This window comes from Mustela nigripes, chromosome 13 (genome assembly GCF_022355385.1).
Source record: "Mustela nigripes isolate SB6536 chromosome 13, MUSNIG.SB6536, whole genome shotgun sequence".
Classification (NCBI taxonomy): Eukaryota; Metazoa; Chordata; class Mammalia; order Carnivora; family Mustelidae; genus Mustela; species Mustela nigripes.
In genome coordinates, this window is record NC_081569.1 from 39441903 (window position 1) to 39464748 (window position 22846).

At 41.2% G+C, this 22846-nt stretch overlaps 1 protein-coding gene across 2 annotated transcripts in view; it reads left to right on the forward strand.

Annotated features, from left to right (window-relative positions):
- Positions 1 to 22846, forward strand: part of FAM81A (family with sequence similarity 81 member A) — an 81100-nt gene that overhangs the window by 51247 nt on the left and 7007 nt on the right. For both annotated transcript variants that reach the window (XM_059372039.1, XM_059372040.1), the window contains exons 5-8: positions 6713 to 6842; positions 8531 to 8637; positions 15547 to 15682; positions 17264 to 17459. In XM_059372039.1, the coding sequence (XP_059228022.1) occupies positions 6713 to 6842; positions 8531 to 8637; positions 15547 to 15682; positions 17264 to 17459 (569 nt within the window). The remainder of the gene's footprint in view (positions 1 to 6712; positions 6843 to 8530; positions 8638 to 15546; positions 15683 to 17263; positions 17460 to 22846) is intronic.

Sequence of the window (22846 nt, forward strand, 5' to 3'; positions counted from 1 at the left end):
ATACGATTTACATATATATGTACTTAAGTATGTGTATATAATTAATTGTCTTTTTAAAAAATTCCACTTAATTTTAATTCCAATTAAATTTCAGTAGTTAACACACTGTGTTATGTTAGTTTCAGGTGTACAATACAGTGATTCAGCAATTCCATACATCACCTGGTGCTCATCACAAGGACCCTCTGTCATCCCCATCACCTATTTCACACCCTCCCCCTACCTCCCTTCTGGTAACCTCTATGGTTCAAAATCTCTTTCATGGCTTGTAGTTAATTTTCTTAATAGGAAAACAAGGGAATGATGACACAAGATTCAAAATGCTTACTTTCATGGGTGCAGTTATTAAAAATAATTAACTGAATAAAGTGAGCCAGGCATGGACCGATAATGAGACTATATTATGAAACAAAAGTTGGAGTTCCAAAATAATAACTATCATAAAAAGTTTTAATTACAAGAAGTTCAGCAAAAGACGTAAGTGGGGCATTCCCAAAGTGTGTAATTGGTGTGTGCCTGATCTCTGGGGGCTCTCTCTGGGAAGGCTTCCTTAAGGAAGTGACTTGTGCGTTTAGCTCTGAGGGATGAACAGTAACTAACCAAGTGAAGAGGTCAGGGATGAACATTCTAGACAGAGAACAGCATGGGTCAAGACCTTGAAGTGGGAAGGAGTGAGATAAGTTCAAAGCCCTGGAATATAATCGGTGTATGTGGATGAAGGGGGGAAAAGGGACAGAGATGTGTGAGATGATGCTGGAAGTTAGAGGATAGGAAGCAACACTTTGGGGGCATTTTTTTTTTCTTCTGGGACATTTTCAAGGACTTTTAGTTTATATTCTAAAATAGTAGCAAGTTAAACCATAGGAATTTATACAGATACAGAATTATACTTAGTTTGCCTTTTTATCCCCTCAGTTTTGTTTCTTTGGGGTTAATATCTAAAATCTTTTTACTTATCCCACTTTGTATTCACTGAACACCAAATCGAAAGGCACAGGGAAATATATTTCTGTTTTGGAAAGCTTATAAAATTGATTTTTCTGCTAGTACTGTGTGATATACCTTGATTCTACAAACTTTCTCTAATATTGGGCATTCATATTCAAAAAGATTTCCAAAACAGAAGAACAAGGCATAATTATTGCTTAATTGTCTATATTGTACTATGAATACTGAAAAGATATAAATGCATATATATATAATGCATTTATATATAAATGCATTTTATATATAAAAGATATAAATGCAGTTTTTTCAGATTGTTTAACATATTTAAAAATATTTTAAGTATTTAAGTCAATATTTACAAAAAAAATTTGTCCCATTAATTTTTTTCTGTTACTTCCAAAAAGGATTATGGCATTTTAACAAAATGAGTTAAACAAGTTGTTCAACTTCAGGTAAATGTGAGTCAGTACCAAGAAAAGACTTTTAAGGTTGGAATAATTGTTCTGTAGCTTACTTTCTTCGGCATATGCAGTATATTAAATTTACCAGTAATCTCAGTTTGTTCACCATTGTTTTGTGCATCCCACTCCCTTCTCTGGATGCTTTTTTTTTTAAAGATTTTATTTTTAATCTCTATACCCAATGTGGGGTTTAGATTTACAATCCAAAGATCAGAAGTCACACACTTTACCAAGTGAGCCAGCCAGGCATTCCTGGATACTCTCTCTTTTCTTTCTAATGAAAGAAATGATTTAGTGACTCTTTCAGGTTAGGTTTTGTGGGCAATGCATTTCTTAATCTTTGCAAGTCTAAAAGTGTCTCTGTCTTTATTTTGCATTTGCCATTATGGTATTTACTGTCGTCTTTTTTTTTTTTTTTTTAAGATTTTATTTATTTGACAGAGAGAGAGATCACAAGCAGGCAGAGAGGCAGGCAGAGAGAGAGAGGGAAGCAAGCTCCCCACTGAGCAGAGAGCCCGATGTGGGGCTTGATCCCAGGACCTTGAAACCATGACCTGAGCTGAGGGCAGAGGCTTAACTCATTGAGCCACCCAGATGCCCCATATCTGCTGTCTTATGATACGTACTGTGGACTATCAGTCTTACAGTAGGTCCTTGGTAGGTTACCTGTCTTCAGAATCTGGTGGCTTTTAAGATTTTCTCTGTAATGGGTTATTAGAATTTCATATGCCCTATTTACTTTATTTATGCCACTTTGTATTCACTGAACACTTGAAAACTCATGTTTTTCTTCAGTTTTAGAAAACTGTCAGCACTCACCCCTTAGGTCATTCTCTCTATTTCCATCTTTAGGGACTTCTCAACACCTCTGTCACTTATGTTAACATCTTTTTATTTGTTATTGACTCCTTGTCTCTTAGCAATTTTCCCATGTTTTGACTCTCTGTCTTTGCTGCCTTCTGAGTGAACTCCTTGCTACTGTGTCCTGACTCACTGACTCTCCCTTCAGTCATGTCCAGTCAGAGTTCGTCAGGTCTGAAGACGCTGTGGTTTACTTCTAGGCTCTCTCATTTTTCTCTTATCCACTTGTTTTTCTTCCCTTTCTGCCTTCTTTTGTTTAATAGTTTAGAGTTCTCTTGATAGATATTATTATTTGATTTTTTTTCAGTATCTTAAACATATTTCTTTTCAACTCATTTGATCCAGGTTTTTTGTTTGTTTTGTTTCTTTGTATATTTGGGTTTTTTGAGCTTTCCGTGGCTGGTGGAGCCCCACTCAAGTCTCTGGTTTTGGTTACCCTGGTTCCTGTGTTCTGTCACGAGGGGAGCCTGTTCTTACCCCGCGTGCCCTCTGGAAACTAAAACTTCTTCTTACATCTACTCATTTTCAGGTCTGGAGCCCTTTAAGCTTCTAGCCCCAGCTGTAGCAAAACATACGCTTTGCTCCATCTTCTGCACCATCTGTCTGTTTTCTGCTTTCTCCCAGACTTTTTTTCCCCTCCCATTCTTTTTTGTCCTTTTGGGTTTATACCTTTTTTATTCATCTGGAGTCATCTTGATGGGTTTTCAGGAGGGAGGCAAAATGAGGGCATGTGTTCAGTCCACCATGTTTCACTGACAGAGCAGGTAGTAGTTTTGATTTGCAACATTTCAGTACAAAATGATTAGTAAATTGGTTAATCTTACAGTTTATTAGAAAGCCCAGCCAAGTACTAGCATGCCCTCTAATCTTTATTGAGGCTTATAAGCTATAGATCGACATTTTATTTTTCAAACTTCTAGAGGGATATATACTTTAACCTTTATCAATTAATATGCTAGTTTTGATAGTTGACTGCAAATACTTTATATGATTTAGTGAGTGGGATCCTTTTCAGTGTCTAAGTTATATAGGGAACAGTTTATAAACCCCATTGAGGCCCCAGTGCAGATATACATCTTAAAGAATACATTCCCAGGGCTTTTAGGAAGATCTCAGACTGCTGATTTACTGACTGTGAGTGGTCACAGGCTTGTTCTTCAGTCTGTGTATTTATAGTAACTTGTTCAGCAAGTTCCTGGTCTTCTGAGTTCTATGTCTGAGTTGCAGTATAATGAACAAGAACAGAATGTCAGATAAGATCTCCATCAATAATAGAAAAATACACACATAAGTTGAGTAACATTATCATGGTAGTGGCATGAGAATCTTTTTTAAAAATTTCTGGGTTGTGTGGGGCACCTGGGTGGCTCAGTGGGTTAAATTAGCCTCTGCCTTCAGCTCAGGCCATGATCCCAGGGTCTTGGGATCGAGCCCCACTTCAGGCTTTCTGCTCATCGAGGAGCCTGCTTCCTCCTTTCTCTCTCTCTCTGCCTGTCTCTCTCCCTACTTGAGATCTCCGTCTGTCAAATAAATAAATAAAATCTTTTTAAAAAAATTGTTTCTAGGTTGTGTGGTATGTGTACTGAAGAAAAAAAAATTTGCACCATGTCCTCATTTTGTATAATTAGCATGTGACAAATAGTAGTCATTCTACAAAGACTTATTGACTGAAGGAATGAATTATGGATTGGGGTTCCAACTCCAGCCTCTCAACTTCTCCTGTGTATTGCCCTGAACCTGACCTCATTTTCATGACAGTGACTCTACCCACATTTCTCTAGCTCTGGGTTCCTCATGCCCCAGCCTCATTTTTGCTTCATGGGGAGCCCAGGGAAAGATGGTAGGATAGTGCATGTTCCGTATAATTTTTTTTTTTTTAAAGATTTTATTTATTTATTTGTCAGAGAGAGAGAGAGAAGAGCGAGAATGAGCACAAGCAGACAGAGTGGTAGGCAGAGGCAGAGGGAGAAGCAGGCTCCCTGCCGAGCAAGGAGCCTAATGTGGGACTTGATCCCAGGACGATGGGATCATGACCCGAGCCGAAGACAGCCGCTTAACCAACTGAGCCACCTAGGTGTCCCTGTTCCGTGTAATTGTAATGCATTCTTTGTACATGGCTGTTGATTGAAATCTTTTCTTTGGAGATGCCTGGGTGGCCAAGTTGGTTAAGCAGCTGCCTTCGGCTCAGGTCATGATCCCAGCGTCCTGGGATCGAGTCCCACATCGGGCTCCTTGCTCAGCAGGGAGCCTGCTTCTCCCTCTGCCTCTGCCTGCCATTCTGTCTGCCTGTGCTCGCTCTCTTCCCCTCTCTCTCTCTGATAAATAAATAAAATTAAAAAAAAAAAGAAATATTTTCTTTGTATAATTGTTTTTCTGATCATAAGATTATATATACTTACTGCAGAAAAGTACAATTTAGAAAAGAATGAATATATTTTTTTAAAATCACACATCCAGAGAAGGTTGGTTAATATTTTGTTTTCTTCCTTTTGAAATTTTAATGACTATATATATGCATCAAGGTTTGGTCAAGAAAACAGAAACCATTCTAAGTATTTTATTTTATTTTTATTTATTTATTTATTTTATTAACATATAATGTATTATTTGCTTCAGGGGTACAGGTCTGTGAATCGCCAGGTTTACACACTTCACAGCACTCACCATAGCACATACCCTCCCCAATGTCCATAACTCAGACACCCTATCCCTCCTCCCCACCCCCCAGCAACCCTCAGTTTGTTTCCTAAGAATAAGAGTCTCTTATGGTTTGTCTCCCTTCCCAGTCCCATCTTGTTCATTCTAAGTATTTTAGCAGGAAGGGGTTTAATCCAGGAAATTAGAGTTTATAAAACCATTGGCAAATTTGGGGAAGCAACAGGAAGGAAACAGCTATTGGCTCCCAGGAAAGTAGCATGTATAAGAATCACAGCAAGGAGCCATTGATAATATTAGCTGTGTGTAACATGGAAGTAAGTGATTTGTAGGTGTGTGCCTGGAGGTGACCGTAAATCTCACATGGGCAGTTTAGCACGTGTCCCCCCAGTGCCTGCTGGCGGGGAGGGGCACAAGTGCCTCTCACTGGCCGGATCTGAATCAGAACCCGGCTGGCAAGGTTGTTTGGAAGTACAGTTTGTGGACATCTGCCCCTTTGATACAGAGACCATTCACAAGAAGCAGAAATGCTCTGTCAGTTCTGAGCAATCCATTTATAGAACCCTTTTCCTTTGTCACCAGTGTCTGTCTTCTACGGCTCTCACCCTTAGCTAATGCTTGTGAATGTCTGGCTATGTTTTATTCTAGGCAAAATAAATCCTCAGGTACATTGTTTGAACTTCTGCCAACTGTGAGGGTTTCCCTTCCTTGATACCCTTGAGGGCCACTCCTGAGTGGGCTTTGAGGTGTCAGCAGTCTTCTTCTGGAAGGTGTCAGCTATTGGCACCTTCCATCAACTAGGCCTGCGTTTTCCTTCTTGGGTCTACCCGGTGCTCAGAAACTCCTCAAGAGGCCATATGTGTGAGTTGGCGGAAGGCTGGCAGTAGCAAGAGTATATGCCACAGGAGTCTGGGCTCATGCAATTTACTTATGTCTTTGGGACCTGTTGAAGCCTGATGTCTCGGTATACCTCCCTTTGAAGATGGCGTGCTGTTCAGATGCCTCCCTTTATAGCTGGGTGCCTGTGATGGACTGACTAGATTGCATGGTCACTTAATGTCTGTGCCTTGGCATGTAGTTTCTACCAGAGCCCAGCAGCAAGCCACCAGCTACTTCGTGAGCAGGCTGGGTGGGTTGGAACAGGGCATGACTTTGCCGCATATTCCCAGGGGGCTATCCTGTTGCCTCTCCTAGTAGGGTTTGACAGAGGTCACCAACAGAGCTTCCCTGCTGCAGATACTCTGAGCACCGTCGAAACTACCAGGTTGTCAGGCCCAAGGAGCAGAGCAGCTCCACTGCAGCTGGGACCTGCTGCACAGGCTTCTTCTGCTCTGGTGCCACTCAGAGCAGACAGCCACATGGGCAAGGTGGTAGAGGTTAGCAGCAATACTTTCAGATGTGGTAGAAGTTGCCTCTGAGATCCAAAGAACACCCAAAGCACTTGAAAGGAGGGGAATGGCACCAAAGAGGGACGGGCCATATCTGGCACGTTATATTAGCCTTTTGTCATCGGGCTCTCATTGCACACACTTTCATACTCGTGGGTGTTGCAAAAGCCTTTGTTGCTTGGATGGCTTCATCCCTACTCTTATTAAGCAACATCTCTGTGGTTTAACTTAAAAGCCATCATGAGGGCAGCTCTCTATATTCCTGTGAACGTCTATGGAAAAGGATGAGTCATAGTACAGTTTCTTGGAGTGGGGTCGTGCATTTTCCAGTGTGTCAAGAAGCTTCAGTGCTTGTTTTTAAACTTTAATAAGAGTTAGCTTTGTTGTTTGCCTGGACAGATGTGACGCCAGCATAGCCAGACTCTCTGCAGAGCACAAAACAACTTACGAGGGGCTCCAGCACTTGAACAAAGAACAGCAAGCTGCCAAACTTATCTTGGAAACAAAAATCAAAGATGCAGAGGGACAGGTATGGCCGATTCCAGGTAGCCTTTTAAAAATAGGTAATTTGTTCTTAGCTGAGAATAACATGGTGTTGAGAAACCAGCCAGGGTGCCCGGAATGTGCGTGTTTTTCCTTACTTCTTCCTCCCTCTCTCTCACTACAGTGGCCCTTCATGGGTATGGCAAGCAAAGCACCGAGAGGTTTTGGTAAGGTCCTACTTGCAACGATTCTTTCCCCCCATTCCTAAAACAATGAGCATATTCCAGAAATTCCAAATTATAGCTCCAAAACCAGTTCTTACATAGGTAAGTGATTGGGCTTTCTTTTATATGCCACATGTCCCAAGTTTGGGTTCAGGAAGTAGTTACTCATGCTGTGTGCTACCTCACCACAGTCCTTCGTGGGAAAGGATTCAGACAAAGCTAGAAGGTAGGCTGGCTGATGAATCTTAGACTATTCCACCTTGAAATCCACAGATCAACTTCATTAAGCAAAACTGTTGGCTTTTCAGTTTGTTTTTTGGCCACTTAAAAGTTTCCCTTTGCCATGAAGGGGCCTATTTTCTAGGACTTGCCTCATGGTTAAAGAGACCATTCCAGTTAAATGAGGCATCTGGTCAACTTATTGGATTCAAAGTGGTTGTGTCCAAAATGTATCCAAGGAAGCTCTAAATCTACTTGTGTGAAAAACACAGATTTTATAAGTCTATGAAAAAAAAAAAACAACCTACAACAAAACAACAAGTCCAACAATTTTTTTTCACAGAATGAGTGAGGACAGAATTATCACATTAAGAAATAAATGCTTAGGAAATACTAAGCTTCCCAGTAGCCATGCCAAGTAAAATCCATATAGAAATCTATAAAAAGAGGCATACTTTTCCTTTGTTCTAGGTCCAATAAATACTTGTTCCATGAATTTCTAAGTAAGGAACATAGAACATCATAACTTTTGCAGCAACTAAATGCATGTCATATAGGACTAGTTTTATATTAAATTTTAGTAGAAAGACAAGGGAAAGAGGTAAGTCATGAAAAACAGGAGTTGGAGGGATATAATTTACAAAATCTTCTGGAGACTTGAATTGATATGGAGGTAAATCTGGATTTTTTTTTTTAAGATTTTATTTATTTATTTGACAGAGATAGAGAGCACAAGTAGGCAGAGCAGCAGGCAGAGGGAGAGGGAGAAGCACACTCCCTGCTGAGCAGGGAGCCCAATGCAGGGCCCCCTCCCAGGACCCTAGGATCATGACCTGAGCTGAAGGCAGATGCTTAACCGACTGAGCTACCCAGGCACTCTGTAAATCTGGGACCTTGATGGTGTTTGTAAGTGACAAGAGTTCCGTTCTCTATGACTAGCAGCCACGTTTGTGGTAGAAATTCCAGGGTAACAAAACAAAACAAAACACTGTATTTTTTTGTCAGCAGATGGGCATAGTGGTCCCGGGGAGGAAGTAGGCTTGCTTATCAGAGAACTATAAAGTTAAGTACTGAGAGCCTAATGAATATTTTGGCAGTGCTCCTGGTCCTGATTTTTGATGAGTGTGCATGATAGAAAATGGAAGTGGAAAGACAAGGTGAGCTTCTAAATTAATTGAGTAAATTATATTGAACCTTAATGTCATGGACTAGAATGTAGCTTATTAAATGCTATCTGAGGTTACCTCTGAAAAGATTAGATGTGATATTACAAGCAAAGCTTCTTTCCCAGATTTCTCAGCTTTTGAACAGAGTGGACTTGTCGATATCAGAGCAAAGCACCAAACTGAAGATGTCCCACAGAGACAGTAACCACCAGCTTCAACTTCTGGATACAAAGTAAGTAGTCAACTAACAGACTTCTTTGGGGGTTGAAGTTCTTGGGAAGCCTATTCCATAGCACAGTTTTTTCCATCTTCACTTTTATTTATTGCACAAAACAAAGTGAAAACAGTCATGAAAGTTAAGAGGAAAATTTTCCTTGTAGCATATTGCCACTTTACATGCATTATTTTTAGCAGTTGGCTTATAATCTGTCTTGTCATGCAGTAAATATATCTTGAGTGCTGGCCTAGGTGCTGAGCATCCAGAAATTAAGAACAGACTCTGTTCTTATCTTTGTAGAGGAGATCCTATCCTGTGGAGCTTGTAGTCTAGGGAGTGGATGAGCATTCATCAAATAATGACTTGAGGGAGTGTGAGCTGTATTACTACTAATGGTGATCATTGCTTTGAAGGCAAGGCACATGGTTGTGGTAGGCTACATAATAGTCCCCAAATATCACCATGTCCTAGTCCCTGTGAATATGTTACCTTATCTGGCAAAAAGGGACTTTGCAGATGTGATTAAGGATGTTAGGATGGGTACTTACCGTGGGTTACCAAGGAGACCCGATGTAACCCCCAAGTGTCTGTAAGAGGGAGGCAGGAGGGGCAGAGTCATGAGAGAAGAGCACAGCATGATGGAGGAAGAGAGGGGGGTGAGGCGCTTTGGAGATAAGGAAGGGACCACAAGCCACAAAACACAGGCAGCCACCAGCAGCTGAAAAAATGGCAAGACAGCTATTCTCCTGAGAGCTTCCGGAAGGAACCAGCCCTGCTTGCACCTCGACTTTAGTCCAGTGAAACTGATTTTAGACCTCTGACCTCCAGAACTATGAAAGGGTAAGCCACCAAGTTTGTGGTAGTTAGTCACCACAGCCACAGGAAGCTGAAACAGTGGCGCCCTGAGAGTGAAGAACAGAGGCCTGGGGGCAGGGCCTCCTTCCTCTGAAGGCAGTGCTTGAAGTAAGAGCTGAAGAATGAATGGAATTCACTAGGTGGAGGGAGGTGAGAACACAGGGGAGTGAGGGCTGCAGCACCCAAGCAGCTGCAGGCTGGCCCCTGGTGGCTGGAACAGAGAGGGAGAGGAAGTGGAGCCTGGGGAGGAGGCGGACCTCTGGCCCGGCCTTGTAGCCACATCCAGGACCTTGGTGTCTGACTTGAGCGCTATAAGGAGCTGGAGGGTTTGAGGCAGATGGGGTGAGAGAATAAGATTTATATCCTATCTTTAAATGGTCTTGGTGGCAACTGGAGAATGGATCTGGCCAAAGCAGAGATGGGGACATCAGCTGGGGGCATGGTTGCGGTAGTTAATTGGGAGAGGTGTGCACTAGGGTGATTGTGACCTAGCCCATTGACACCCTATAATGGGTTATACTTTCCCATTTTGTTACAGTGATGCTTTAAACTGTTCTTGCCCATGGGGAAACTCATCATCTGCCCTTCTGCTCAGTCACAAAACCATCTTTTCCTATCATGAATTTTCCTGAGCTTGGCATTTTCCTGCTAAAGCAGAGCCAGTAGTCACTATATGTGTGTTTGTATATGTGTGTGTATGTATTTGACTCAATATTTATTTTTTAAAGATGATTTCAGGGTAGAACTGTGTTAGAGACATGTGGAAATTTTAAATCATTCCTCTTCCTGGTTCTTACATCTCATTGTACCATACTTAATGCTGTTTCAGGGTTGTTGCTGAGTTAACAGGAATTCTCGTATGGAAAGCATGTTTCTTTTCCTCTAATTATCTGTATTTATATAATCGTTGAGTTATGTCACCACTTCTCATAGATCCTACAAGCTTGCCAAGTACAGAAAAAATCTCTTCAATCCTCTTCCTTCCATCACAGAGGAAAAAAATAAACATCTTGGTATTTTTTCCTCTCCAAATTACTTCCTTAGGAGATATTACTAGTCAGCAGAAATGAACATCTTTATTTTTCTTCCTACAATTTAAAGTCTGGAAGTCTAGAAACAAAAGGCTGTTCAGAGGGGAGAGGGGACAAAGCCTGGGGCAGAAGTTCAGATTGGGGACCCAAAAGGTAAACCCCTGTTTGGGTGAACTAGGGAAAAAGCCCATTCCAGGAAGAGAGCCTAAGGAAATTCACCTGTCTAAATCTTGGCTCTGGGTAGAGGTATAAAAGATATTCCTTGAAACTTCAGGACCACAATTCAGCCTTTATTTATTTATAATATTTGTTTATTTTTAAAATAAGCTCTACACCCAACAGGGCTTGAATTCACAACCCCAAAATCAAGAGTCATATGTTCTACTGACAGAGCCAGCCAGCTGCCCCCACAATACCGCCTTTATGTTGATTTAGAGCTAGAATTCCCATTACCCAAGCAGCTTGAAGAAAACCACAGTGGATAATGTAATCTCAGCATAATCCTGTTTGGCGGTGGCCTGAGATGCATGGTGTAAGCAAATGCAAAATTCAGTGTTCGAGGCTTCCCACAAACAGGTGAAGTTCTAAGGAATACAAATGTGTAATCGGAAATTGTAAAACAAAGGAAGGAAAAAAGCCACATAAGAGAGTCAGAAGAAACAGGAAAAAGCGGATGCAGACAGACATCTAAATATGGCATTATGGGAATTATTGGATAAAATAAGTGTATGTGTATGTACAGACATTTGTATGTTGTGTATATGTATTGTGAGTACACACACACACACACACACCCCTTTTGAAAAGTGTGACTAAGGAATGAGAGATGATCAAAAGTAGTCTGCCAGAATTGAAAACAAACAAAAAGAACTTCTAGAAAATATGATCATTGAAAATAAAAGTTGTAACCTCTGGCCCCGCCAGATTAGGGAGCCTGCATTGTGACCCCAGGTGGCCTTGGAGCCCACCCTACAGTACTTTCCAGCTGCAGAACCCAGCCTACAGCCTCACCCAGCAAGTGGAGCCCACTACTCCCACTTACTTTGTTGAGCGTTGCCTGCAGCCTTGCTCAAGCAGGGAACCCAGCCAATAATTCCTCCCCAAAACAGAACGTAGACTAGGGCCTTACCTAACCATGAAGCCCAGACAGTGATTGCCTGATCGCAAAACACAGCCACCAGCCCCACCCACCGTGAGGCACAGCTGCTGCTGGCTCCACCTGACCAGGGAGCCTGGCCAGTAACCTCCCTCCATAGTACAGCACAGCCAGCAGCCTGCCTAGTTGTGGAGCATGGCCTGAGGCCCTGTCTGATTATGAAGCCAACTGAACTTAGAGGCTAGCCAGTAGCAACATCTGTCTAGGAGGTATATCTTGGGATCCCACTGGATCAGGTGCAGTTGCAGAACTCAGCCTACAGCCTGTAATCATGGAGTCCAAATAGAAGCACTGCCTGGCCAGGGAACACAGTCTGAGACCTCAGCCGACCAGAGGTCATTGCCCAGTGCAGTTAGTGGCTCTGTTTGATCATGTAGCGTAGCCCAGCAACCCTGCTTAAATGTAGAGCCCAGCTAGTAGGCCCATCTGACTGCCAAGCCCAGCCAGTGTTTCCCCCCACCCCCTGACCTTAGAGCAGAAGCAGAAGCCCTGTCCAACTAGAAACCTAACAGACATGTAGAACTTTCTATCCAACAGTAGCAGAATACAAATTCCTCTTAAGTGCCCATAGAATACTCTCTAGGATAGATCATATTTTAGGTCACAAAACCAGCAGGCAAAGGGAAAGGAAGAAGCAGGCTTCCTACTGAGCAGGGAGCCCAGTGATGCCGACTTTGATCCCAGGACCCTGGAATCATGACCTGAGCTGAAGGCAGATGCTTAACTGACTGAGTCACCCAGGCACTCCTGACAAAACAAGTCTTAAATAAATTAAAGAAGATCAAAATCATATCAAGTATCTTTTTTTTTTTTTTAAAGATTTTATTTATTTATTTGACAGAGAGAAATCACAAGTAGATGGAGAGGCAGGCAGAGAGAGAGAGGGAAGCAGGCTCCCCGCTGAGCAGAGAGCCCGATGCGGGACTCGATCCCAGGACCCCGAGATCATGACCCGAGCCGAAGGCAGCGGCTCAACCCACTGAGCCACCCAGGCGCCCCGACATATCAAGTATCTTTTTTTGACTACAGTGGCATGAAACTAGAAATCAGTAATAGGAGGAAAATTGGAAATTTCACAAATATGTGGAAATCAAACAACACACTCCTGAACAACAGATGGCTCAAAGAAAATCACAAGGGAAATTCAGAAAATCTTGAAGTAATTGAAATAATTATGGGATGCAGCCAAAGCACTTTTATGAGGAAAGTTTGCAGTAATAAGTGCCTACATTAAGAAAAAGGAAAGATCTTGAATAAACAACGTAAATTTATATCTCAAGGAATTAGAAAACAAAGAACAAACTAAGAACAAAAATACAGGAGGAAGGAAATAATAAAGATTAGGCCAAAATTAAATGAATAGAGCATAGAAAACAATAGAAAAACAATGGGATGGGGCACCTGGGGGGCTCAGTAGGTTAAGTCTTTGCCTTTGGCTCAGGTCATGATCTCAGGGTCCTGAGATCGAGTCCTACATCGGGCTCTCTGCTCAGCGGGGAGCCTGCTTTCCCCTCTTTCTTTGTCTGCTGCTCTGCCTACTTGTGATCTCTCTTTCTTTCTCTCTCTCTCTCTCTCTCTGTGTCAAATAGATAAACAAGATCTTTTAAAAAAAGAAAAAAAAACAATGGGAAAAAATTAATTAAACGAATTGTTGGATTTTTTTTTTTTTTTTTTAAAGATACACCACATTGGGGCACCTGGGTGGCTTAGTGGGTTAAGCCTCTGCCTTTGATGCAGGTCATGATCTCAGGGTCCTGGGATCGAGCCCTGCATTGGGCTCTCTGCTCAGCAGGGAACCTGCTCCCCACATCCCCTCCTGCCTCTCTGCCTACTTGTGATCTCTCTCTCTCTGTCAAATAAATAAAAGTAAAATCTTAAAAAAAAAAAAAAAAGATATACCACATTGAAAAACCTTTAGGCAGACTAACCAAGGGGAAAAGAAAAAGAAGACTCAAATAAAATTACAAATGAAAGAGGAGACATTATAACTGATAGCACAGAAATACAAACGATCATAAGAGACTACCATTAACAATCATATGCCAACAAATTGGAGAGCTAGAAGAAATGGATAAATTCCTGGAGACATAAAACCTATCAAGACAGAATCAGAAGAAAAAGAAAATCTGAACAGACTAATAACAAGTAAGGAGATTGAGTCACAGTCCAAAACTTCCCAACAAAGAAAGGCCCAGGACCAGAAGGCTTCAAGGATGAATACTACCAAAATTTAAAGCAGAATTAATACCAATCATTCTCAAACACTTCCAAAAAATTAAAGAGGAAGAAACACTTCTAAACTCATTTTATAAATCCTGCATTACCATGGTACCAAGGACAGGCCAATATCCCTGATGAACACAGATGTAAAAATTCTGAACAAAATGCTAATGAACCAAATTCAACAGCAAATTAAAAGGATCTTACAACATGATCAAGTGGCATTTATCCCTGGGATGCAAGGATGGTTTGATATAGGCAAATCAGTAAATGTGACACACTACATTGACAGAATGAAGGATTAGAAAAATCACAATTATCTCAATAATGTGGAAAAGGCATTTGACAAAATTTGATATCCTTTTTGTGATAAAGACTTCCAACGAATTGGTTATAGGAAGAATGTATTTTGACATAATAAAGGGCATATATGACAAGCCCATAAATAATAATCTACTCAGCAGAGAAAAGCTGAAAGCTTCTCTAAAATCAGGAACAAGGTGGGGATGTTCACTCTCCCCACTCATGTTGAACACAGTACTGGAGATCTTAGCTGGGCACTTAGGCAAGAAAAAGGAATAAAAGGCATCAAATCAGAAAAAGGGAAAATTATCCCCATTTACAGATGGTGTGATCTTATATAGAGGCACTCTAAAGACCACATCAGAACACTGTTAGAATAATGAATGCATTAAAGTTGTGATGCTCTCTGGCCGGTCTTCATGGTCAGGCAGGGCTGCAGGCTGAGCTCCACAGTTGCATGGGACTGGGGGTTGGCTTTCTGCCCAGATAAGGCCCAAGACGCTTTTTTTATAGTGGCATGGCCCTGGAAGTTGTACCTGCCACTCTTACATGTGTCCCATTGCTGAAGCTGGTCACATGGCCACACGTAGCTGCAAGAGAGGCTGGGGACATGGTCTTTGGTCAGCCACACATCTGAGGATGTCTTAATAGGAAAGAAGAGGAAAACAGGTAGAGCAGATAATTAGGTTCTTCTACCACGGGGTCCATTTTATTATTACTGTTATTATTTAAGTCATGTGTTCTTTCCTAAGTTTATTCCATTTCATAAAAAATGAATACAAAAGTAATGAAGGGAAATTAGCAAGCATGGAGTATTATTTGGAAAGGATGAGGACCAGAGGAATGGAGGGTGGTTGGTTTTTTTTTTTTCCTTTCAGTTTGCTTTTTGGTTTAAATTAGGAAATATCTCTATGGGGCAAGAGCAATTTGGAGAACATTCTAGAGAAAGGCAGTCAGGCTCTAGTCCTGGGAGAGAACAGGGAGAAGGTGGAAGAGCCCAGGGAAAGAGGAGGCTGGAAGTGTGTCTTCTGAGCCAAGAGCACCGGGCACCCTGGGAAGGCAAAAATGAGCACCTGGTGTGGCTGTGTGTCACTCTGACACCTCCACACCCTCCCCATCAGGTCTTCAGCAGTAGGCAGTATTGTCAGGTACGTGTCTGTTGTATCCTTCTTCCCTGCCTCCCACCTACTCTACCCCCAATTTAGTGCTAAGGGCAATTCGAAAGGGAAGGGAAGCTTGTAATTCGGAGGGAGCCAAGGTTCATGCTGACATATTTCTGAGAAGTTTGATAGAGACTGAAGTTGTATGTTGTAATTTTATGGTTGTTTTACGTCTAACTTGCTGATTTTCTTATTTTAGATTTAAAGGTACGATCGAGGAACTCAGTAATGAGATTTTATCTGCACGGAATTGGTTGCAACAGGAACAAGAACGGATAGAGAAAGAACTTTTACAGAAAATTGATCAGCTTTCCTTGGTCGTTAAGGAAAACAGTGTAGGTATTGATGTATGGCATAGTATAGTAAAGTTACTCGTGGAGACCTGCAATGTTCGTGAATAATCCATACCAACTTAGCATTGATTGATTTAGCACCACATTAAGCTGCTCAGTTGTTTCTTGCCTTAGAATCCTTTCTTTTTCTATGTTTGTTATAAAGAGAGCACTTGGGCTTGTTTTGGTTAATAAAGGCAAAGTAGAAAATTTCAGCACTTTCAGCTAAGGTGAATTTAAGTCAAGACCTTCCTGAACCAAATTGACCACCTGCATTTCTAAGTAAAACTAACTACAAACTTCATTCTACTTTGGTTGAATTTCATGATCTGGAAAACACAGTGTCGACTAGGTTTCTCCCGCTCAGCCCCTCTGTCACACTATAACCACAGAATGCAGAGTCATGGATAGCATGTCAACAAAATCTACCCTTTTCCCCCTCCATTTTCCTTCTATTTTTGCCCCACTCTCTCAGAGAATGAAGGCTTGCAGTACTGCTCAAAAGCCATCAGGAAAGCCTTGCTTGTAGAGTATTCAGAAGCTCTGAAACTGGTTTTTGGCAGCAAATATTTTTTTGGTTTGGTGATTCAGCCTGACCATCTTCCTCTCCCTCCTCTTTTCTTGCACTGCTTCCTTCTGTTGGACTTGGATGAAGCATAAGCATCAGGAGCAATTTCCATGTCTGACTCTGCTGTTTCTCAGGGCTGAGCTGCTCTCCAAGTAGACTGCATTATACAACATCAAGAGAGCTAGGTCATGCAGTAGTCCACTTACAGCTCTGTTTATAGTCTTGACCTCCAAAGCTTACCCACAGATGTAGATTCTCATAAAAACCAGGCATGTTGGAAAGAAAAGAAAATATTTAATATTTCAAATATTTCTTTAAGTGTTCTCCCATATAATATCAGATCTAATGGTTGATTTACTTAGATTCATACTATTACATTTTTGGGCTTCTGTGGTCTTTGGATAACTGTTTATTTTTACATGTGGATTGGTTAATAACTAACAGTAAACCCCAGGATAATAGTAGCTTTAATAAGACAGCATCGTATTTCTCTTTCACATAAAAGCTATCTGGGGATAGGGAATGCAGGACTGATGTGGTAGCTTATCATTCCTCAGCAATCCATGATTCTTCTGGCTCAACTCTGCCAATTCTAGAGAGTGACCCTTGTTCTCATAGTTCAATGTGGCCACTAGTGCTCCAGCCATTACATCTGAATTCCAGGAACAGAAGGAAGCCAAAAGGGATAAGGATAGGCCTCAGCTGCCTTTTAGCTTTTCCTAGAAGCTGCCACACACCCTTCTACTTATATCTCATTGGCCAGAACTTCATCTTTATGGCCAAACTAAACTCAGGAGACAGCAGAGAATGTAGTCTTAATTCCGGATGAGCTTACAATCAGCTGAAAATCAGGGGTCTGTTAAGGAAACAGGAGAGTGGATGGTTGAGCAAGCAACAAGCCACCTTTGTGATCCTCTTCCCTGCAGATTATTGTTAAATGATGCTATGACTGATGCAGGTATAGGATAGACTTTCCTTTTGGAATAACCAAGTCCAATTCTTCTCATGGATCTCAGGGAGCCAGCGAAAGGGACATGGAGAAGAAGCTCAGCCAGATGTCAGCCAGACTTGACAAAATAGAAGAAAGTCAGAAGAAGAATATGGAAGTGCAGAGAACAAAACAGGAAGAAGAGAAAGTGCATGGGCGCATCAGCAAGCTGGAGTTACAGATGAATGAGGACATGAAGGAAATGAAAGCAGAAGTTGATGCTGGTAGGCCAAAAAGCAGATGGCTCTCATGGGCTATTTTCTTTTCTTTTCTCTCCTTTTAAAAAATTGTTAGTCTTTATTCTTTTTTAAAAATGTTTTTTATTTAGATTCAATTAGTTAACATATGATATATTATTAGTTTCAGAGGTAGAAGTCAGTGATTCATCATTTTTCTATAATATCCAGTGCTCATTACATCACATGTCCTCCTTAGTGTCCATCATCCAGTTACCCCATCCTCCAACCCCCACCCCCCTCCAGCAACCTTGTTTGTTTCCGATGATTAAGAGTCTTTTATGGTTGGTCTCCCTCTCTGATTTCATCTTATTTTATTTGTTCTTTTCTTCCCCATGTTCATTTTTTTTGAGATGAGTGAGATCATGTCAGTGAGGTCCACATAACAGTGAGCTCATATGATAATTGTCTTTTTCTGATTGACTTATTTTGCTTGGAGTAATACCCTTTAATTCCATCCATATCATTGCAGATGGCAAGATTTCATTTTTTTTGAGGGCTGAGTAGTATTCTAGTGTGTGTGTGTGTGTGTGTGTGTGTGTGTGTGTGTGTGTGTGTATCTTCTTTATCCATTCATCTGTCAGTGGACATTTGGGCTCTTTCCATAGTTTGGCTATTGTGGACATTACTGCTATAAACATTGGGGCACATGTGCCCCTTTGGATCACTACATTTGTTATCTTTGGAGTAAATACTCAGTAGTACAATTGCTGAGTCATAGGTAGCTCTATTTTCAACTTTTTTCAACTTATAATTGTATTTCTTCAGTGTTGGTTGTGATCTCTCCTCTTTCATTCATGATTTTATTTACTTGGGTCTTGTCTCTTTTCTTTTTAGTAAGTCTAGCAGGGGGTTATCAATCTTATTCTTTCAAAGAACCAGCTCCTCGTTTCATTGATCTGTTCTACTCTTTTTTTGGCTTCTATTTCATTGATTTCTGCTCTAATCTTTATTAATTCTTTTCTCCTGCTGGGTTTAGGTTTTATTTACTGTTCTTTCTCCAGCTCTTTTAGGTGTAAGATTAACTTGTGTATTTGAGATCTTTCTTGTTTCTTGAGAAAGGCTTACATTGCCATATACTTCCCTCTTACAACCAGCTGTGCTGCAGCCCAAAGGTTTTGAACAATTCTGTTTTCATTTTCATTTGTTTCCATGAATTTTTTCAGTTCTTCTTTAATTTCCTGGTTGACCCATTTATTCTTTAGTAGGATGCTCTTTAGCCTCCATGTATTTGAGTTCTTTCCAACTTTCCTCTTGTGGCTGAGTTCCAGTTTGAAAGCATTGTGGTCCAAAAATATGCAGGGAATGATCCCAGTCTTTGGGTACCACTTGAGACCTGATTTGTGACCCAGGATCTGATCTATTCTGGAGAATGTTTCCTGTGCACTCGAGAAGAATGTATATTCTGTTGCTTTAGGGTAGAATGCTCTGAATATATCTGTGATGTCCATCTGGTCCAGTGTGTTATTCAAAGCTGTTGTTTCCTTGTTGATCATCTGCTTAGATGATTTGTTTATTGCAGTGAATGGGCTATTAAAGTCCCCTACTATTACTGTATTATTATCTATGTGTTTCTTTAATTTTGTTATTAATTGGTTTATGTAATTGGCTATCCCCATGTTAGGGGCATAAATATTTACAATTGTTAGATCTTCTTGTTGGATAGATGCTTAAATTATGACATAGTGTCTCTCCTCATCTCTTATTACAGTCTTCAGTTCAAAATCTAATTTGTCTGGGGACACCTGGGTGGTTCAGTTGGTTACATGTCTGGCTTCAGCTCAGGTCATGATCCCAGGGTCCTGGGATCGAGTCCTGCATTGGGCTCATTACTCAGTGGAGAGCCTGCTTCTTCTGCCTGCCTCTCCCCCTGCCTGTGCTCTCTCTGTCTTTCTATCTCTCTCTGACAAATAAATAAAATCTTTAGGGAAAAAAATTCTAATTTGTCTGGCATAAGGATTGCCTTTTTGATTTCTATTTTTTAGATTAGTTCTTTTATTTCTTCAGAAAGGGATTCTCTAGTGTCTTCTTTGCTTTTTTAAAACTAGTATCTTTATAACCATTATTCTGAACTCTATTTCCGACATTTCATTTGTATCCATACTAATTAGATCCCTGGCAGTCAGTACTGCCTCTTGTTCTCTTTTTTGAGATGAGTGTTTCCGTCTTGTTGTTCTGTGTAGAGATGAACAGATGAACGTGAGAAAAAAATACTAAAATGGCAACAACAACCCAAGAGAAATATACACTAAATAAATGAGAAGAGACCCAAAACTGAAAAGAAGAAAATTCTTAAAAAGGATATAATCAGACAGGTGAACAGAACAGAGCACTACACTAGATCCTGAGTGTATTTTGATTGGTTTATTAGAAGAAACTACATCCCAAACTTGTAAAGAAAGAACTTATATACTTACAAAAATAAGATTAAATATATTTAAAGGATAGAATGTAATTGTAAAGATGAAAATGCAAAAAGACTTTAACAAAAAAGAAAGAAAAAGAAAGAGAGAATATGATCAGTCAGTGAAGAGAACAGAGCCATACACTAGATTCTGGGTGTATTTTGGTCTGTTAGAAGAAACTGCATCCCAAAATTGGAAAGAAAGAAAGAAAAAATTATATATATATATATATATATATATATATATATATATATATATACACACACACACACACACACACAAATAAAAATAAAATACAATGAAAGGATAAAATATAACTGTAAAAATGAAAATAAAAAATATTTTAAAAAACGAGTTGATAAAATAAGAAATTGGTAGGGGGTGCCTAGGTGGCTCAGTTGGTTAAGTGTCTGCCTTCGATTCAGGTCATGATCCCAGAGTCCTGGGACTGAGTTCCACATTGGCCTCCTTGCTCAGCATGGAGCCTGCTTCTCCCTCTGCCTGCCGCCACCTCTTCCCCATTTGTGCTTGCTCTCTCTGACAAATAAATAAATAAAATCCTTTAAAAAATAAGGAATTAATTGAAAAAGAGAAAGAAATTAATATTGAGAGACTAAAGAATCGTGGGGAAAAAATAATGAATTCTATATGCTATATTCTCCTAGCGCTGGAGTTTTGCAGTTCTCTATGGTATGTAAACTTGGTTTTAGCCAGATGTTCCTGCAGATCTTCTGGAGGAGGGGCCTGTTGTGCTGATTCTCAGGTGTCTTTGTACCACCGTTGCCAGGGGGCCAGGCTAAGAAATCTGCTCCTGTTTACTCTCTATGGCTTTTGTTTCCTAAAGGCTTTCATCCTTTGGAGGATGAGAATGAATATGGCGGCCTCCCAGTCTCCAGCCCTGTAACCAGAAGCTCAGGGCCCCACTCCTCAGTGTGCCCTCAGGGAAAAGCAGTCCAGTCACTTCCCTCTCCCTGCTCTCTGTGCTTACCCAGCCTGTGACTGAGCGTTTCTGTCTCAGGCACATGAATCCATTTCTGGTCTCCAAGCCTGGCAAACTCTTATGCACGTACCTGCACTGCCTCTCCCAGTGAAGGAATAGGGGTCTCATCTCTATTTGCTGCTTCCTGAGCCTGTGCTTGGAGAGCAGTCACCCAACTATGCCACAGTTCATGGTTTATGGCAACCCTGAACTGGGAGCCCATTCCTGGGCTTCCTGATTTCAACTTCCCGATTTCAACCCTGCTCTGATGCCTGGGAGCTCTGCCACTCTCAGGCTCTTCTGGTCTTCCTGTGACCCCGGGGATCATAAGACCACACCACCCCACCTAGGATCCCATCGCACTTCCCCTCCTGAGTGCTTTTCAGGCAGGGATGTCCCTCACCGGAACAGACTTCTAAAAGTTCCCATTTTGTGCTCTGCTGCTATATCACTTGCCGGTAGTTGGCTGATAGAGGCTCCCAACCCCCGCAGTTATCTTCCCACATACTGCCTTGGATTCATTTCTCTGCACCTCCTACCTTGCAGAAAGTGGTCCCTTTTCTATTTGTAGAGTTGCAGGTATTCTTTTCTTAGCTCTCTGGTTGAGTTCACAGGTGTTCAGAATGTTTTGAGAGCTATCTAGCTGAATTCCTGGGACCAGACAAAACTATGGTCTCCTACTCCTCTGCCATCTTGGACTCCCACTCATGGGTTATTCTCAGTGGGATCTGAAAACCAGGTAATGAGCGTCCCCATCAACTACCTGTGATCCCAGCTAACAGTAATCACAGTGAGATGTCCTTAGGTGATTTTCTAAGTAGCTGTGCTGTACTGAATTAAATCGCTGTTTTAGCTCTAAATACATAGAAAGCCACCACGAGGGACGGGCACACAAATGAACATTGCTCAGTTTGCAGCTGATGTGCACTTTCATGCCATCTGCGGGTTCGTTTCTGTTCATAGCCAGGATTATTATGTCTCAGAAATGAACCTCTATCTTGACGTGGCTTTTGAAGGCTTAATGTGGGCAGCATGCTACCATGGCAGCAAATGATTTTCCTCCTCTCCCAAGTCAACAGGGCCCATTAATTCACATTTGTTTAGAAGAAAGTTGTAAAGCTGATTTCCAGGTCTCTCGTACTGTCACGTATAAAGGACTGGTTAGACTGGCTTACACTGTGAGCTTAGGAATACAGTCCTGGAACCAATACGGGGAAGTTACTTGAAGACATGTTCTAACTCAGCATGAGGCAGGAGTATCCTCAGGTCATGGGTCCTAAAAAGACACTGGTGGCCTTGTAAGCCTGAGAGCTCTTTGTGACTGAACATGTCCAAGTGGAAGCTGTTCGGTTATGGTCAGGAAAGACAAGACAGTCTTACAGGGACAGTCTTACAGTGTGATGAGGGGTGCTGCATTATCTCCTAGCTCCTTCCAGTTCTAAGATTCCATAATTTTCTTCTGCAGAGTCTACTTTGGCCCACATGGAAATAAACGTAGTTCGTTATCCCAAGAATAGTTTTGTTGTCACTACCAAAAGTTTATTATTTTATTTTAAGTAGAAGTCACAGAGGTACCTGGGTGGCTCAGTTGGTTAAACGTCTACCTTCCACTCAGGTCATAATCTCAGGGTCCTGGGATCAAGCCCTGAATCAGGATCCCTGCATGGTGGGGAGCCTGCCACTTCCGCTGCTTGCACACCCTCTCTCTCTGACAAATGAATAAATAAAATCTTAAAAAGAAAAAAGTAGAAGTCACAGTTCAATTTATTCATTGAACTTGTGAAGATCAAAATGAATTTTTTTCTTTGTCTTTGGGGCTATTAGAATATGGTACATGAGTATTTCATCAGTGTTGAACTTCACATCATTCTTGGGGGGGGTTCGTTCCCTTCTATTCAACATGCCATTGAGGTGGTTAACATTCACCTAATCAGAAGGGCAGATAAACTTTTTAAAAATAAAAAGATTTACTTTTTCCTACTCCAAAAACA